General features: G+C 35.3%; 1 protein-coding gene across 1 annotated transcript in view; it reads right to left on the reverse strand.

Annotated features, from left to right (window-relative positions):
• FBN2 (fibrillin 2) overlaps window positions 1–20,061 on the reverse strand; it is a gene marked incomplete at both ends in the record, with an annotated part of 253,753 nt that overhangs the window by 32,218 nt on the left and 201,474 nt on the right. Inside the window, 11 exons of the mRNA XM_084251943.1 lie at window positions 721–846; window positions 1,289–1,414; window positions 1,600–1,725; window positions 2,561–2,629; window positions 5,746–5,898; window positions 6,498–6,623; window positions 7,882–8,007; window positions 8,417–8,485; window positions 9,203–9,364; window positions 14,362–14,484; window positions 14,987–15,109. Coding sequence (XP_084108069.1) covers window positions 721–846; window positions 1,289–1,414; window positions 1,600–1,725; window positions 2,561–2,629; window positions 5,746–5,898; window positions 6,498–6,623; window positions 7,882–8,007; window positions 8,417–8,485; window positions 9,203–9,364; window positions 14,362–14,484; window positions 14,987–15,109 — 1,329 coding nt within the window. The remainder of the gene's footprint in view (window positions 1–720; window positions 847–1,288; window positions 1,415–1,599; window positions 1,726–2,560; window positions 2,630–5,745; window positions 5,899–6,497; window positions 6,624–7,881; window positions 8,008–8,416; window positions 8,486–9,202; window positions 9,365–14,361; window positions 14,485–14,986; window positions 15,110–20,061) is intronic.

Raw genomic sequence — 20,061 nt, forward strand, 5'->3', positions numbered from 1 at the left:
AAAAAAAGAAAATGCTAATTCTAACTAGTGAAGTTTTAGGTTTAACTTTCATCCTTCAAGTGCAAAGCATGAAGAATTTTTTGGCATAGAGAGCCAGTTGCCGACTTCAGATTTAAGAGTTAGGCTCATTTCCAAGGTGTCCAGCCCATGCACCTTTGAGATCTTATTAATCATCAACTCAGCAAGTATTTCCTGAAGATTATTATTGCCTTTATATTAGCTACTGGCAAGGGTTTGACTATAATTGCTTCTAAAGATTGTTTTTAAATGTTAAAACACAAAAATTGGAGAAACTGTATGTATTCAATGATTTGGGGGAAAAGTGTACATATGTATGTATATTCATTTTGGTACTGTAACTCTTACTCTTTCTCTTGCAATCTTGCATTCAAAAACGCTTTCTTGAGTGGGAACAAGAGAATAAAGGGCTGCTGGTAATGCTGTGAATTCCACATCGCCCTGAGTGTCCTGGAGAGCATGTTAAGCATGTGGAAGTCATCTGGGGAAAAGGTCGTGAAGACTGAACTGAAAAACATAGTGAGGTATGTCGCTGCTTGCAAATTTTGCATTGAATAAAACCACAAAATCTTTAACACAGTTAACTTTTTGCAAAAGTGTTTCTGACAGAGACATGGTAGTAACTCCTGGCAAGTAATCTCACTGCAATCTCTTCTGGAATCCCAGTTCCACTTCACCCCCTGGAACTAACGTCCTTCTTACCCATGCACATGGTCTGGTCCTGAGAAGCCTTAAAGCCATTGTGGCAGATGCACTGGTAACTTCCTTGCAAATCAACACAAAGGCCATGACTGCAAACATTAGGAATTTCTAAACATTCATTGCGATCTGAAACAAAGAAAATAAAACACAGGTTACAGATATCTGATTTTTATTAAGATTCCTTCATTTTTTCACAGGCGTGTTTCTATAATCTGCTATTAATAATTATGAACAGGCTGAAAATGAACCATAACATCTGACTCAAAATAAGCAAGGCTTTAAAGTATCCAAGTTTCTTGAAAAAAAAAAAAATCATGCAATCTTTACTATGTTGATGGGTATCTCAAGGAGACTATATTAGGTCCAATTCTAATAAAATTCATATACAAGACTTAACAAAAAGGATCTACAAAATACAGCCAAATAGCTTCAATATGAATGAGTAGATTGACTTTTCAAAATTATTTTTGAAAATATATTTTGATAGCAAAGTGCAGACAAATTTTTAGGGTAGTAAATCTAAAGAATGTTGTACTCAGAGCTGAAGATTGAGTCACACTCTTCTTACCGACACAGGCACCATTGGGGGAGAGTTTGAAACCTGCAGCACATTCACAGCGGTAGCTGCCAGGACTGTTGATGCAGTCTGCATTTCGCTGGCAGAGATTATCACCATTGCTGCATTCATCAATATCTGGAAGAGCAACAATTCCATTTTGAAATTTTCATTACAGCATTAGTATTACATTCACTTACTTAATTTGGTGATCCACTCCTAAATATTGTGGAAGCAGCAGCAAAAAATATCAGAGAACTGTCTAAAAATCAGTCATATCTAGCACACACTTTTGGATAAAGGGCATACATCATTTCGATTACCTTCACAGACCAGGAGCAAGTCATTGTAACTGAATCCTGTGGGGCATTCACAGCGGAAACTGCCAATCTGGTTAATGCACACACCATTTGCACAAATGCCTGGAATCTCTTTACATTCATCAATGTCTGAAATTAAACAGATTTGGTAAAATAAATGTAGTTCTTAATGTACTTACCATAAAACATTGATGGATGCTATATATACCCACTGGAATCAGAGTACACAGTGTCAAGAAAACTCTATATTCTGGTATGAGTAATAAAAGCATAGCACAAAAATAGAGCATTTCCTTTAAACAGTGATGGAAAAAATTAAGTAGCTGATCAAGTATTCTGAGTGATTTCAGTGTGAATATAATAAGTAGATTTCTTAGGAAACCAAACCTCCTCTTGTCAGGTTACTCTGTTACTATTCATCTGATAAAGAAAGCCATGTTTTCTTAATTTTATGTACATTTTAAAGATTCAATTGATAGTAGATACTAAAATGATATTGAATATTTAATATCTGAGGTAGGAAAGTAGAGGCAGCAATAGAAAGTACATTCAGGAAGAAGTAATTTATGTAATTAATAATTCTTCAGAGTCACAAGTACATTAGTAAAAAGGGGCACTGCAAAAATACACCAAAAACTTAAACTTATGAAAACTGCAATGAAAGGTTAAAATAAGATATAATATTAAATCAAGTAATACAGGAAAAACTAAAGTTTTAGCTTGGTATGTATAAAATCTTCAGATAGTCACCAAACTATCAGATCTCATCACCAGACTAGGCCGAGGGAATAATATCATTTTAACACTGGATTAGAGTTTGTAAACGTTTTTTATCTTTTGTCTATATATATTTGGGATCTAGATAGTATTACATTTTACAGTATTTTACCTTTTAAAAATAGAGTAGGGTATTACAAAATATTATGTGTATGTATTAAAATAAACATAATCTGGAAAAACTCACCAACAGCTTTCCCTGTGTGAATGTCAAAGGTGAATCCAGGAATATTTCCACATATGGTTTTAAAGTCAGCTTTAAATTAAACAAAGTAAATGCATTCTTAAAATTCTTACTCCTTCAAAATAACATTTTATATTGTATAGCTTTCATTGATATATCTTTTATATTATTCATAATCAGGCAAATAATTTCAATTATATTCATTAGATAACAATGCCAACTTCTGTAAGATGTAGATCTAGGCATTTTAGACTATTATTACTATCATCTTCATCATCACCATCCACTTTTTACTGCTCTGATGTTAGGCGATAAATCATTTCATATTCACAACATTTACATAGGCATTTTTTCTTTCATCCTATTGAGATATGATATTTAAACATGATCCAATTTACGTATATTGAAAAATCAGGTTAGAGTACAAATTTAGAAGGGAAAATTGCAAATTGCACTAAGCCACAAGCATGCAAAAACTAATTTTATAGTGATATGACAGGGTAACAATGAATAACGAATGAAAGATGAGTTTTGCCTGTTTTTTAAAACATAATGCCTATTTGTTATTATGTGAAATTTGAGACATCAAAAACAATCACGGAGAATGATAGAGATCATGAGTTACTCATACACATAATTCTCAAACAGAAATACTAAAATATTCAATCCTTTAAGAAACAGTTTGTTGGGCCTCCCCGGTGGCGCAGCGGTTGAGCGCTGGGTTTCGAAGCTGCCTGCAGCCTCTGCAGCACCGGTTCGATCCCCAGCTGCAGCTGCTCCCCGGCCACCACAGGAGGGTCCCACATGGCACGCAGACCTCTCCTGCCACCCGCTGCTCCCCTCAGCAGTGTACTTCTGTCCTTCTGCCTGCTCTGCTCCCCACTCTGGCTCTGTTGAATTCTCTCACCCTCCCGAGCTTCTGACTGTACCCAGTGCATGTATAAACAAACAAACAAATAAATAAATAATGCATGTTTCTTAAAAAAAAAGAAAAATCATTAAAAAAAAAAAAAAAGAAACAGTTTGTTTCTGATGCCCAGTGCTACATAAGTGAATGAAACTGTTGAAAACAGTAGGAGATAAAATGCATACTGCATACTATATTCCATGTGCTTCCATGTACTAACAGAAGAGTGACTTTGCAGAGTTCATCTACCAATATACTGAGAATACTGAATATAGAGACAAGCACACAATACATACTCAACTTAATGGTTTCTAATTGCCTGGAAATATGTGAATTGCAATATACAGACATTTAATAATCATTATAACCATATCAATCAGTCACTACCATATTTATTTATTATCCTTATTTCATATATGAGGAGTCAATCTCGGATAGGACAAGTAATTTACGTAAGGTCAGACAGTCACCAGCAGAACTTCCATTTACATAGTCTTGTCTTTCAAACCTAAGTCCTTCACCTTCCTCTCACAAGGAATAATTTAATCCCCCAAGCCAGTGATGTTCAATTTCTAACTGTTGGGAGTTCTTGGAGAATTCTAAAAAGGTTTCTTATTCATTTTTTCAGAACCAAATTATGGCAGGATAGGACTAAGAAGATGCATTTGCCCACTGAATTAAGCCACTGAAAAAGTCCCCATGTGTTACTTTTTATCACCACTCACTTCTCTCCTTAATTTAATTTTATCATCACATGAAACATTATAATACATAATAAGTCCTCCTTTAAGCTCATGGATAGGTTCTTGAAAACTGTAACTTTAAGTGAAATATATATAATAAAACCAATTTTACTACAGGTTAATTGATATAAACAAGAATCAAGTTCCCATGGCATATATCTCATCACAAAAAACATCACCAAACTTCTAAATAAAGACCCAAAACACTTCTAATATTAAAGAATAATTTGTAGGGTCAAGACAGAGGAGGGAAGAGCCTAAGAGACCAGGGTGATGGATCACAGTTATCATGGTGATGGGAGAATAACAGGGACGACACCAGAGGGGAGAAATCAAACACTATCCCAAAATTAACAAAGACGTAGGAAAATGAATAAACAATTTTTAAAAGAATATAACCAATAATGAATTTAAGAAAAAAGAATCATTTGTATTCATTCATTTTTTCATTCATTCATTCATTTTCCAACTTACTCCTTCCAATGTAGTCAGAGGTGGCTGGAGTCTATCCCAGCGCAAGACAGATAGGAGCCAAGGAGAGACGCCTTTCCGTTTGAGGGCACACTCCACAAACCCACACTCACTCATCCTGGGACAATGTAGACACGCTGATTAACCTAACCTACACACCTCTGGGACAAGGGAGGAAACTGCCGTACCCAGGAAAAAGTCCACACAGTCAGGGCAAAATGATATACAAAGTCCAGACAGTGGCCCTAGCAGGTATCCAAAGTTGAACAAAATAACATTATTTGAGCAACTATGGTATTGTAACATAATTATTGTTTCTTGTTTGTCCTATTCAACCTTTAGTATCTACAGTTAATAAAAGTTACCATTTTTCAGTTTATGAAAGAATGTGAATAGGTAAAAATTTTAAGACAATCAATTTTGCTTTCATCTCTATTATCTTCAATTTTTTCCCTAGAGAATCCATGTTTGTGAGAAAAATTTTAGTGTAAAGTCCAGTTCTATTTTCTTCCTAAAAAATTCAGATGAGAATGAGATAAAGGGATCAGAAGGAATAGTTTGATGAAAAGTATCTTTAATGTAAAGTTTGCTCATCATATTTTTTTTGCATTTTTACAAGCTTGAACTAAAAAAAAAAGATAGTTACTGAACTTCATAGTCTTCATATTACCACAAGTTTTTAAATAGCAATATAACACCTTCCAAGTCAAGCACAGTGATAACACAGTAGTTGTTCAACAAGCAGCTGTTGCATGAACAAATGAAAATGAACCAGCAGAGCTGAAAATAATGACTCTAAATGGACCCAGGCCATTGATTTTTTTTAACTCTTTAGCAGTAGGGCTTATTTTCTGGATTTAGACTTCAATTCAACATGTCTTTCAGAAAATAAGGTTTGACTTCCAAGAGGGCCACTTGGGAAACTGATTTATGGGACCCTCTTGGCTATTTGCAGAATGAAGCATGCTTGGTTTTACTACATGTTTGCATTTACTGCACTGTCACCTTCATGTGTTGCCAGTGCCTTAGGCTTGAGTAGAAGCGTAACACATGAGCTGTGTGCTTACCTGTTCCTGGTGTCGGGCAAGGCTCACAAGGTTTGTTCCAGGCTTTGCCCACGTTATATGTGCAGCAGCACATCCTCTTTGTCACATTAAAAGGCAACTCATTTTCACAAGTGGTTCCATTATAGCTTCTGTAGCAAAAGCTTTTTCTCATATCTACATACAGAAAAACAAATCAGCCAACTAATCATGTCAGTAAATCACTAATAATGAAGCTCACACACCCCAACACACAGAACTTCCTTTATTTTACCAACTCTGCAAACTTTCTCAAAGTCATTTGAAGGTATCCTAAAATAATTTTTGAAATTGAACATTAATTATTTTCAGGTTAACTTCTCTACTGTTTTAGGTGAGGGATTTCACTTGCAATTTTCTTGGGGAACAACATTAATAGATATTTGTTTCCCTATTCAAAGACATTTATGTATATTAAACACTATTGAATATTAAGTGTGCCCTTATTTGTAATGTTCACTTTATACAAATAAAAATAAACATTACTTAAGATAATATCATTGTAAGATTTGATGACATTTTCTACCTCAGGCTTATGCTTTAAAAAAAAAATATAACCAAATTCAAAAATGATACAAAATCAGAAATTCATAAGACTGTGAAAAAATTATATAATCATTCATAAATACTTAATATTCATACTTTATGAACAATAGGTCTGAGACAGAAGTGCCTGAGCTGTAGATGTCTGGGAGGTCAACCCTGTGACCTGATTAATCTCAGAGACCTTCACCTACCCATGCAGTTGTGGCCTCCGTTGACCTGCATGTATTCTGGTGGGCAAATGCAGGTATAATTTCCCAGAGTGTTGTAGCAGGTCCCAGGCCCGCACACCCCAGGATGTGCAAAACACTCATCAATATCTAGAGTAGGCAAAAATATTCACTAGTTAATATTTTCATGAATTTTTATTATGTAAACTAGTAAACAAAGCATAAGGATAATTCTTGTTTATGGAAACTGGGAATAATTCCCCATATTTTAATAATATTTAGGATTTAAAGCAATGATATACAAAATAATTCCCTAAATATACTTCCACATGACAAAATTTCCTGAAAAAAAAATCCAATATTAGAAAACAGAGATGATCCAAAGCAATTATTCCAAAGTGCAAAAATAATACAAATGGCATCTATATTTGAATTGAAATTTCATCCTTCTAATGGAATTACTTTAAATCTTGCTTTCCTTTTATGTCACTTAAGACAAATTTTAGTGCTAGCTTTAAACTAAATGCAGTTAGGAGAGGCTTTATCTTTATTGCTAACTTCAAATTATTACCTATTCAGAGAATCCAGAAGCACTGCAATTGGTTGGTTATTCCTCTTATTAAACTGTATTTCCCCCAGATGCATTTATCTAACATGTCCTAAAATAAAGGTTTTAATGGGCATGAGGATAACATAGTGCCACGTAATTACTGGGAGTGGGAGAGATAGATGCAAGAAAGGCTTGCTCATCTTTAAACTTCTTCATGCTGTACAGCCCAACATTTAAAATTTACTGGGAAATGTTAACTTAGGGGTTGCATTCCATCTTCCCTATTTTCCCTATGAAAAACATAATTCTTGTCCATATTTGAATACATACCCAATATTAAATGTTTTGACACTACTCCAGTTTTCCCAAGGATAATCAATCCATTCACTCATAGAATAATAAAAGTAGATAATAGCAAATACAACTTAACAGCACTGACATGAAAAAAAAAAGCAAAAAACCTATGAGCCATTGTCAACACATCCTTTTTTTTTTTTAAGATTTATTTACTTATTTTACACAAGAACCGGGGTACAGGCCAGATGCATGGGAGGGTGAGAGGATTCACCAGAGGCAGAGTGGGGAACAGAACAGGCAGACTGACGAAATATACTGCTGAGGGGAGCAGCGGGCAAGACAGGAAAGGTCTGTCATGCCATATGGGACCCTCGCCAGCCGGCTGGGATCAAACCAGCACTGCAGAGGCTGCAGACAGCATCACAGCACGGCGCTCACCCGCCTGCACCTCCAGAGGAGGCCCGTCAACACATCCTTTGACAGAACATGAGGACAGAGTCTTTTATCCAAACCTAACCAGTAATTTTGTTTTTAACAGCACCAATAATAAATTCAGCTTACCTTCACAGATACGGGTTTCCTCACTGAGGTAGTAGCCTTGTGGGCACTCACACTGGAAGCTCCCGAAAGTGTTGATGCAGTTTCCACCCTGGCAGAGACCTGGTAACTCCTGGCATTCATCAATATCTGCAAATAGGAAAACAGCTGACATATATCAAATGCCATAATGAAAGACAAGAGTTACCAACAGAGCTTTCCAACATGTAATCCTGTAAGTCTCACAGACTTCCAAGAATCCAAGTGAACTTCCACTTGGTGGGTTTATTCTGACTATGAACATTTTTGATTTTGTTGTGGAACTTTGCTATAGTCTGAGAACAGTGATTAAAACAAGGTAGGCATAATAGAAAAAAGAGTTTCTCTGCAGAGCCTTAGGCATCAGATCAATGCATTGAGTAAGATCAGTTCCAGTTGCAAGATTGCCCATCTGTAATTTTGCAAAAAAATTGCTGCACGTTAACTTTGCTACTAACTTTTTGCTAATGTAAACTCTTTACCTTGTTTAAGTTCAGGTGAAAGTCAGAGGTGAGCTCACCTTCTAAGATGATTGTGATGGGGTTAGGTCTGAAGCCCTCACCTCCGGGACATAGGGTGTAATATTCAGCTATGAAAAAATGGAAAAAAAAGAGATGTGATACCTGTGTTCAAGAGCCTGAAATAATGAGCAAATACTCAGCAACTGCCAGGCTCAAAACACACATCCCAAGGGGTGTAGCTACAAGTTTCTCTTGTACCCTTTCAAACACATTTTGAAAGTATATTACATTTGAGGTGAAACAAGGACATTACTTCATAAATGTATACACAGTAGAGTAACAAAAAAAAGCCATTTGTTTTTAATTAGTGAAAAACTCATTTTCAGACTATTTGTATCACAACTTTTTTGGTTAATAAATGAAAATGCAAAAATTTGACAATCCAAAAATTTCATCTATGTCATATGTTTCTACTTAAGGCATATTACGGTTGGTTTCAGGAATAAAACATATTTATGAACCCGAACTAAAATAATATCTGAGAAGAACAGAGAAGGTCTTTATCTGTGATACCATGGAGAATCGCTATCACCACCATTCATATTGGATTGTGGTTAACAATTATTTTTCCTTTTTATCACATCATGAAAAACAACAAGAAGAGAGGAATTCAAATTCCTTTCCTGTAAAACACTGTTGGCTGGTTTCAGTATAATCACGGAAAGCAGTCCAAACTCAATTTTTGTATCCCTCCTTTTTCCTGTTCCCAGCAAAAAAAATAAAATGGCAACTAGTTTTTAGCTCCTAGAAGCTGTTTCCTTCCTCTTCTTCAGTTCCATACTCACTGCTATTGACAGGGGGGCACGTCTCACAGGGGTTCCCCCAGGCCTTCCCCAGGGAGCAGCAGCAGGAGGAGCGACTGACGCCCACCCCAATCTCCGTATTGCAGGACAGACTTCCATCTCCTCGAGGACCGAACTTCAGGTAGCAGTTGCCCACGCGGTTGTCTGCAGAGCAACACAGGAACTTACAACTGCCCTTGCCAGAGTAAGAAATTCTTTTTAGAAAGAAGTCACTCAAATGATGAAATTTCATTTAATTGCATTAACATGGAAGGTTCATTTTAGTCTTGAGCACAAAACAATTTCTTGCCGTGAACCTTTTCAAGAATGAGTTAAGGAATTAGATTGTGTCAGATTTTCATATGGTTAGCAATATATATAGATTATGGGATAAACCAAATATTAAGAAATTACTCATTTGGGACATTTTGGATTTCCACTAACATGAATGAAGGAAAAATTTAATATAATCTATCTATATCATGAGTTTCTAAGTAATGGGGAAAAATCCAGGATAAATTAAAATTACGAATTATATAAAAAAATCTTGATAACCCATGTCCTTCCTTCCCAGCATCTTCACTCTCCCATTGCTCAATTTAAATTTGCATAGATGGTTTTACAGATTTGGGGAAAGATTATAATAAAGTTAGAGAGGATACTAAAGGATCAATGAATCTCAGATGTTTTCTTGTCTTTATCTACAATTACCATCAAGATCACCTCACTGATTTCATGATTTTAATACTATCTTTTTGCTGGGAATGCTTACTTTTATGATTCCAGTTGTCATTTCTACCCTGAACTCTGGACAGTTCTGCTAATGTCTATTTGACTTCTTGCCCTTTATCTAACAGTTACTCTAAAGTTAACATGTCTAAAATCAAACTCGCTACTTTTTTCTCCACACAAAACCTGTTCCATTCTTCCACCAGTCTTCTGCATTTTCAAAGAAATATAACCTTAGTTTTTTTTTAAGTTGCTCAGATCCTAAATCTTTGAGTCAGTGTTTGATTCCTTACTATATTCCTTATTCAAACCAGTAATAAAGACTTTACCTTTGGAATATATCTGCAATCTGACTATTTGCCACAGCCTCCTTCACTGCCACCTGAGTTCAAGCCATCATCATCCATCATCTGGACAACTGCAGGGCTTTCTTCACTCATCTCTTAATTTTAATCTTAGGCTCAACTATATACTATTGTCCCTACAATAACCAGAGTAACACTTCCGAAGTAATACCTTAGTTGGCTTCCCAGGTCAATCAGAGTAAAATCCAAAGTTTTTATCATCGTCTACAAGGTAGTTTTCATTCTTGACTGCAAATTAAAATCTCTTGGCTAGCTTTTTACTCTGTTGCATAGTTGCCGTTTTCCATTTTGTCTCTGTTGCTGAACCTTACGTAGAAAGACCTAAATCAGCTCTTGGCCCCATCTCTTATTACACTGATAGTCATTCATTCTTCTCTCCCTTTTCATTCCTGTTTTCCACCCCTTTCCCTTTGTCCCTACCCAACCATATGAATGTATTTGATGCTATTAATTTTTGTATGTGTTCTTGCAAAATGAGTATTTCTGCTTTCCTATGCACATTCTAAATTTACATAAATGGTATGCTGTCATAGACTCACTCCATTTTTATAGAATATTTAGCCAATCTGTTAACTTCAAGGTATCTAACTGCAATTAAAAAAAACTTCCATCAACTCTTATCCTACCACGAATAATGCTGTCAAGAAATCCTTACCCTTCCTCTGCTCAAGCCCGAGTTACTTTCTTTGGCATCTAGAGTGGAGAGGGACTAATGGTTCACAGAGTTTGCATAGTGTTAGCCTGCAATAGTCATTGTCATGTAATCAGCATCCAGTGGACCTTTTCAAACTTTTGGTATTTGTACTTCAAAAATAATTTGCAAATAAAAAAATTGGCATAATGAAACTACTAGAAATTTGGTAAGAATTTAATAATAGCTAACTCAAATTTTTATTTCCTAATTTGTGATTCTTGAATAAGAAAAAATAAGAGAGCCATTATCTTCTCATCAACTGCATTATATAAAAACCCATTTTGCAAAAACTGATTCCAGGTTTCAAACACATCTATAATAGGTTCTAGCTCATCATGACTTCTTGTTTCCTTGTTCTTGTGTCCTTAAAACACAACACCTTGGGCCTCCCTGGTGGCACAGCAGGTTAAGCCCAGTGCTGTGAAGCTGTCCACAGCCTCTGCAGTGCTGGTTTGATTCCCGGCTGGCCAGGGAGATACCCACATGGTGTGGCAGACCTCTCCTGTCTTGCCCGCTGCTCCCCTCAGCAGTGTATTTCGGTCCGTCAGCCTGTTCTGCTCCCTGCTCTGTCTCTGGTGAATCTTACTCTCCTGTGCCTCTAGGCTGCACCCCAGTTCTTGTATAAAAATAAATCGTTAAAAAAAAACACAACACCTTAAGAAATTCTAAGAACTTTGACAGCTGATAATTCTGTTGAGGAGAAGACCTCTATATTCTTTGCTTCACAAATGTAAAGTGTTTTCATTTTTAGATTTATCAACACTAATTAAATCAATTCAATGATCTTCTTTCATATCATGTATTTCCTTCCAATAGCCTTTGCATAAATACCTACTTTTGTCTTTCATACACTTAAGAACCATATCAATTAAGTTTTGGTAAAGAAATATAATTTGAAAGAATATAAGAGCCTGGGATAATTTTGAGTACTTCTCAAATATTGTGTGTTGAAGTTATTTCTAGTGAGGTAAGATTATCTTATTTCCTTTGTTTGTAGAAATATATTAATCATTCAGTCATGCCTCATTGATTGTGAGTCTATAAAATTTCATCTACGATAGATATGCATGTCTGAAAACTTGTAGCCAGGCTGATGTGCCGATGTGCTCAACTTCACACCATCTTTAGAATCTAGACTAGTGTGCTGTTGTCTTCTTGTATTCACCTTTTGATCCACCTAACTATTGTGAATTGTTTTCCACTCTCAATTTTGTTTTTTTGTCCATTATGATTGGAAAGGAAAACCTTCTGAATTTCTCACAACTGTATCTAATAAACCTTCAAATATAACATCAATTATGTACCAAATACAGCATCTCTAGTATTCTTTTTTGCCTTCTTGAAAATGATGTAATGCTATGGGCAACATAATAAGAATCTTAAGGTTGATGAACAGTGACATTTTATATTACTATTGCAATTGCATCATCCTTCCAGATGATTCCATAAATTCCCATTTTCTTATAATTTTCACTTTTGGTTTTAGTATCATGGGGCGTAAGTGAGAAGTAATGAATAAATAAAATTTAGGATAGCAGAACAAAATGTTTCAAGATGAAAGAAAAAATAATATCACTAACATATCTTACAAAAAGGCTACTTAATGGGACACTTACTGGTATTTGTGAGACACTTAATGGCATTTTTGAGACAGAATTGAGTCTCTGTTCTTTGAAAGAACTCTACAAAAGAATAAAGCCATGAGTACCAGCCCACACACACAGAATGGCTCCAAAAATAAGCTCAAACACTAAATAGATTGCATGCTGACAGTCTGAGTACTGCTATGATAGAATTAAGTCTCTACAGGGTTACCCAGATCTACACCTTCACCAACAAAATAGAGGGCTCCTCAAGGTCACTGTAAAATAACAACTGCACACTATTCAGGGTTCCGACTTTTGCCAGTCTGTTAAGTATCAATTGATATTTATATAGTTGTTTAATTTGATTACTAATGATTTGGGGCATTTTTAAATGTTTCTTAACTTTTGGAGTACTCCCTTTTATTAGTTGTTCATTGGTTTTGCTCAAGGAAGGCTTTAAAAAAATACTGAGGCCCTACTGACTCAGAATTTCTGGGAGTCAGGTTATGTTTCAAATAGGTTTTTACTGTGCATTCAGAATAGAGAATCACTTTGTCCTCACTGGATACGGCTCCTTTTCTCACGCCTTTGCTCATACTCTGCCCGGCTACTCCTTTCACTCTTGCTACACAGCCTCACTGCTGAGTCTCCAACATCACTGTTCACCTATCTCAGGTCCTTTGCACTGGCTGCTCCTTTTCCATGGAGGTTCCTCCCATCAGAGGTCCAGTTGGTTTGCTCCTTCCTTCAAGGATCTGACTTGCTCATGCCTAATCTAACACAACACTTGTCCATCTACTTGCAGAGCCAGAATCTGTCCTTGCTTGTATTTGTCTCCAGTCACCAGAACTAAACAGGAAAGCAGAAAATTTGCTCACTCTGTTCACTGTGGCAGCTCTAGCCTTTAGAAAGTGCTTATATTTACTGATTGAATAATTCTGAATGAAAACGTCCAAATGTGGAGTAACCATACATCATAACTAGGTGTCGTCTCTAAAATCCAAAAATAATACATAAATTGTGTATAAATCACAATGGCAAATATCTCCTCCATACCCTGTGGGCCCATAGGAGAACTGATATTGAAGACTGCAATCACATTTCTATCAATGCCATTTCCCTTTTTTTGTTTGGTATTCTCTCAGGAAATCCTCCAGACCATTCATTCCTCTAGGCAAACATTCACCAAGGTATGGGAATAGAGCAGATGGCAAATGCTGGACAATTATATTCTCCAGATCATAAATGTCAGGAATGTTGGAAGATTCAGGGCCTTCTACACTGCCTTTTCCACTACAGCTTCCACTATCTATCAACTTCTTTCACTCCAGTGGTGTGGCTTATGAAAAACAGGGCTACAGTTCCTCATCACTTCTTTTATTTCACTCCTACATGACCTTTGTCACAAGAAAGAGCAAAGGATATTCCAACAGCTCTACCATTTTGGGCTGTCCTGATCAACGCACTGGACACTGAGCCAAGCAACTCAGGATACTGCCTGGGCTCTGTCATTTGTAAGTTCTGAGGCTTTGAACAAATTATTGTGCCTCTCTGACCTGGTTCCCAAGTCTGTGAGAAGAGGAGGTTGAAGCAGATTTCTTAAAAATTTCTGTTTCAAAGTATGTCTTTGAAGATAAACACGGTAAGAGTGATCATACAGTTTAGTAACCTAGAGTTTCATAAGGGAAAGGACAATACTGTTTTCATATTAATTATAGCAAATATACTCATCACAATTTGGAACAAAACTCTACATAAATCTATTTGTTGTACATAGCTTTTACTTACCAACACAACCCACACCAGTGGGGTTCAGCTGAAAATCGGGCGGGCAGTTACACTCATAGCGACCAGGCGTGTTGACACACAGGCCATTTACACAGTTTATGGGATCGGCACATTCATCAATATCTAGGAAAAACATTTAAAATGCCCACATTAACATTTTACTTTCTCTGTGCATTCTGCTCCAAAGAATTTGATGGATTTGTTAGTAAACTAAAGATCATTAGAAAGGACTCAGCACAATGATACCTAAAAACAGGTTCCATAGATTAATCACATGGCATTTAAGGAAGTGTCATCTTACATCCATAATAGATAATTAAATATTGGGTTTCTGAAGAAAAAAATTTATCACTATTATATATACATATGTATACATGAACATATGCACATAGACATATAAATATATACAAAGGAGTACTCTCCTAGCTTCCTGTTAGATATTTAATATTAAGTTGTTATATAAAATGGATCAAATTCCAAAGCTAAAAATAAATATATCAGGATGTAATTTTCCTTCTCAAAAAATGCATAACCCCAGGCATAGTTTAGCCAAACAGAAATTTGAAGAATGTATAGCCCAAATTTTAACTAGTAAGAAAACAATCAAACCCTTAATTGTTCATACCTGTACAGTTCCCTCCTGTTCTGTCCAATTCATAACCATCATCACAGATACAATGAAACATTCCAGGCAAATTATTACAAGTTCCAAAGACACAGATATTTTGGAAGGAGCACTCATCAATATCTGAAGATTTAAAAACAATAGTAATCCTTTGTTTACAAAGACATTTAATATTTTTATTTAACAAGAATAGTAATTTTTTGTTTTCTCAGATGTTTTTATGCAGTAAACATTTATTTTCTTGGACTAGGGAGATCAGGTAAGTGGCAAGCAACTGATGTTCATCTATGGAACAAAGATATGACAAGATTTATTTTATTTATTGACATTACTTTAACTCTTTTGGATTATAATACACTTTAACAAGAAAGAATTGGCCTAAAGCAAAAAAACACAAATATTAAATACAAACATGTCAAAGGAATGAGACTATAAATATATCAAAGGTAAAAACAAAGTCAAAGGCTCTAATAATTCAATTCAAATCACAGATCTTTTATAAACATTTACAATTATAAAACATTAAATATTTTAATATTAATAAATGATTATTATTTTATATTTACATATTAAAGATGTTAAATTACTTAAGTTTAAAAAATTTTAAATTTATGTAATCTGATCTAGTGTCATAAAGTCAGATTTAGACAGGGAAATAATATTTTTCCTAATAGCGTGTAATAAGATCATCCATTGCCTGACATTCTTAAAATTTCATTGAAATATCTTTATTGAGATTGAAGTCAGAGTTCAGTTTATGGAACTCTTCCCTGAAGCTTTAATTCAAAGTCAATAAATAAGAAGTCAATCCTCTTCATTCATATGAAAATGAGGGCATATATATGTATAGACAGCTGTAGAAATAGTCTGTATTTCTACTCATAGGAAGATGATAAACATTTTTGTACACAGATTAGCTCATATTCTGTGAATGCAGACCTGGTGTATCATTTTAGGGCAGACTAGGCAAGAAATCCTCAAGTGCTGTCTGGAGGAAGCTATTTCTTGAGTCTGAAAGGGTCTTCTGGTCACTCATGATAGTTAAAAAATGAGTTTCAACTATCTTAGATTTAAGATATGGTTCAAACTGTATTTAAAAAGTTCAACTGATGTATAAAGATGTGTCTTGTGTTGAGACAATAAAGTGATTCTCTTTATATAACTGAATATATAAATCTCATTAAGTCACAAATACATTGTGTTATTCTGTAAGAGAAATGGAATTGTATTATCAGCTCTGAGTATGCATTTCATTTTTTTTAAAGATTCATTTATTTATTTATACAAGCACTGGGTACAGTCAGAAGCGCAGGAGGGTGAGAGAATTCACCAGAGCCAGAGGGGAGAGCAGAACAGGCAGACTGACGAAATACACTGCTGAGGGGAACAGCGGATGGCAGGAGAGGTCTGCGCGCCATGTGGGACCCTCACCCAGCGGCCGGGGATCAAACCAGCGCTACAGAGGCGGCAGGCAGCTTCGCAACCCAGCGCTCAACCGCTGCGCCACCAGGGAGGCCCAGAGTATGCATTTCATTTTAAGATAAACTTTATTAAAAATAACTTCCACTTAAATAATAGTTCTCTTGTTTTCATAAAATTGATGTATATTTAGAAATTCAAAGAATAAAGTATCAAGAGCAAACAGAAAAGACAGGAAGTACACAGAAAATAAGACAGCAAGGCCAAAAATCACTAAAAAAATGCTTCCATCCAGAATTACTGATGAATATGTTTCAAATAATTCTCTTCACGTACTCATTGAGTGGAGATTAAACAACTTTTATAAATCAAATGAAATTTTCTCAGGGCAGGGGGTATAATTCAGGGTTAGAGATCTTGACTACATCAAATTTTCTGGATCTTAACAGTTTCTAAAGTACTTCTAATATTAAGATGATGGAACAGACTAAAAATTTATCTTTTGGTTTTATGTTAAAGTTCAAATACAATTATTAGACAATATTAAACTGTACAATGAATGATGAAATTAGTATTCATACATACTACTAACTTAATTTTGTTACTCATACTATCTTTCTTTTTCAATGTTTATAGTATATATATCCTGTTGTAGTATTTAGTATTAATGATTCACTCATAGGTATCAATATTTTTACTGCAGCTTTTTAGTTGGCTTCTTCATTGATGATAATTATTTTTCTTCAAAAGGGAGAGTCCACGAGAGTTTTCTTTGTGAATGATTTCCTATGTGAGAATGTGCCTATTGTCTTTATAATTAGCTAACTGACCAGTCACAGGTTTCCTCAGAAGTGTGGACACTATCCTGTCTTTCAGTACTGAACATTTCATGGCTTGTCTTTTCTATCTGAAGTCTGAAGAATCCTTCCCTATGACTTAAACGGACAAATGTGAATAAAGCTAAGCCTCTGTCTCATGATTTCCCTTTTTCTGAACCTTCAGTTACTTATTACATATCAGAAAAATACATGATTAATGTTTAATACATTTTGTGTTCAATTTTTTTTTTTACTTCAGAGACCCCAATTATACTTCATGTTTATGGTTTTTGTCTTCTGACAATATTAATTTATTTTCCCCCTTTTTGATCAATTTGGTTATCTCAAGTCCATTCTCTATGCTAAATAATTTATTTTTATTTTATATCTTCTGCTCTTTGCATGTTTCTATTTAATAGTTTTCCATATAATTTTTCTATATAATTTTGCTATACTGGTCCCATTTTTGTTTCCCAAAACTCAACAATCTCCCCTTTTATCTTTCCTTTCAGTTTTTATAATCTCTTTGAACTTGTTCAATTATATTTATGTTTTTATTAAAGTTATCCATGGTATGAAGTAGCTGTGGGAAATTTGCTTTTGTTTCTTAGGTCATTTTCTTCTGCTTAGTTGGTTCTTGGTCTGTTTTTTGTTTGCTCCTTTTTTTCCTGTTGTTTCCACAGAATGTCTGCATAGCTGTCATTGTTGAGTGTACTACACATTGCTTAGTTCTTTCAAGAACTTTTGTACTCTGATATAATTTAGATGGAGTTTCTTGATATTTCCCCTCTTTATCTGGGCTTTATTTGGAAGACAGCTTAGGGTATGGATTTCATTAACGCTGCTAGTCTTTAGCCTAAAGTTTCATGAGGTGGGGGAAGAGGGGAAACAGTTTCACAGGATGGGGGCGGGGGCATGGAAGTGTGGCTAAGAGCCCCGCTGGGCTGTATGCTCTTGGTTGATGAACCTGGCTTATGTTCTCTCTTTGGGCATAAAAAATAGCCTGAATCTAGGTTCATGCCATTTAATGGAGTTCTAGCCTGAGGAGGTTCCTTTAGGTTGTGTATTCCTCCATTTTGGTGGAGAATGCTGCAAAATAAATGGCCAATTCTAGCATTTTTTTGAACTGTATAGAAATTCTGAGAATTGGTGGTGAGAAGTAGATACTGAGTGAACATTACTGATCTGTAGGCCAATTCAGAATGGCATATATTTATTAATAAGATGTTAGAGCATAAATTAGCCAAATTAGGAGAAATTGTGTTGACAAGCCAGATCTTGTAGGAAGAGAGAATACAAAAACAAGGAGGAACAGTCAGAAGCATGGAATTACGTTTTGGGATCTCAAAAGCTGGCATTTTAGTGAAATAGTGAAGGGGGTCTAACTGAGGGTGAACCACATGTATGCCACTTTCAGTTATACTGGAAAACAAATTTCTGCCATGTGATCATGACATATTATAAGAAAACCAACATGTAAAAGAAGTATAGTAAATAGAAACTAGCATTATCTTGGGAGAGGTCTGGGGAGCAGTTTTTGAAAAGCCTGTGCTAAGATAATGGAATAGAATTATGAAAGGGAAACTGTCTTATGTATAAAGAATTAATCTGAAATTTTATGTTGGCAAAAGTGTCTGGCTCCTGCTGCCTTATTCCTTTTCCCACTAACTTTTGTCAGGTTGATGGGTGGCAATAAATCATGTAAATTCCATAACCACATTGACTCACATTTTCTATTAATTGGCTTCAGTGCTTAAAAGAAATCAGTGGTGGAGAAAGAAAGGAAGCTTACTTTACAGTTATCTTTTCTAACATGGACTGATTCTGCCCAAGGTAGAACCATAGTTGCTTTTAATTTATATTATCATGTTCCCCAGAGCTGACTTGTCATTCTTTTGTTCTGATTCTCTCAAAACTGGTGGAAATTTATGGAAAATTTCATGATCTTTTAGTCACTCCTTATTTCTTCAAAGCTACTTTAAATTCTACTCTGTTCCTTCTCTTTTCACAGATGTGTAATTTGATTTTTGTCATACTGGTGAAATGTGTATGTGCGTGCTCACACATGTGTATACATGATTGTTCTGGTATTTACTATTTCTGTTCACATGACTGACGTTAATGTAGGAAGTCTGTGCTGTGGTTTTATTTTATAATCTTTGCCCTGCAGTTAGTCTGAATGTATACTTTTAAGATTTTCTATAAATGGCTAATTTTGTTTAAGTCTCATGGTTGATGAATTATTTTCAGTATTTTCCGCCCCTTCATTTTTATTTTCATGCACTACCTTATACACAGAACAATGGCCCAAACTATATGTAAGGTGAACGAAGCCTATTTCAAAAAAAACATGAATTCTTTTTCTTGGACAGATATATCATACTGGTTACCAAGTTCCATTTTTACGAAAGAGGGATGACATCATAACTTAAGAGGAAAAGACACTACTATTAAGCTAAGGGTGGGGCCCTTGGTGAATCCCTGAAGGGGACTTTCTGTCCTAGACATAAAGATAGCAGAATAAAACATGATGGCAGATGCCACAAATGAGCTACTTAGATTTTGATAAACACATTCAATAGCAGTGTCTGGGGTAGGTAATATATCACATTTTAAAAGTTGAATTGCTTTCCCACATGTCATTCATTTAGTGATTAAAAAAAAAGAAGAAGAAGAAAAAGAAATGGTTAAAAAAGAAAAGAATGAGCCCAACTTCCAACTACTGGCTCTCAGCCAGGAAAACTTCACAAGAGATGAAAGCTGCCTTCATCATTATTCATTCGGCAAAATAATCCATGCTTAAACGAACGACTTTTATATGTGCAGCATATGCTGTGT

This window comes from Talpa europaea, assembly GCF_964194135.1.
Source record: "Talpa europaea genome assembly, chromosome: 13".
Classification (NCBI taxonomy): Eukaryota; Metazoa; Chordata; class Mammalia; order Eulipotyphla; family Talpidae; genus Talpa; species Talpa europaea.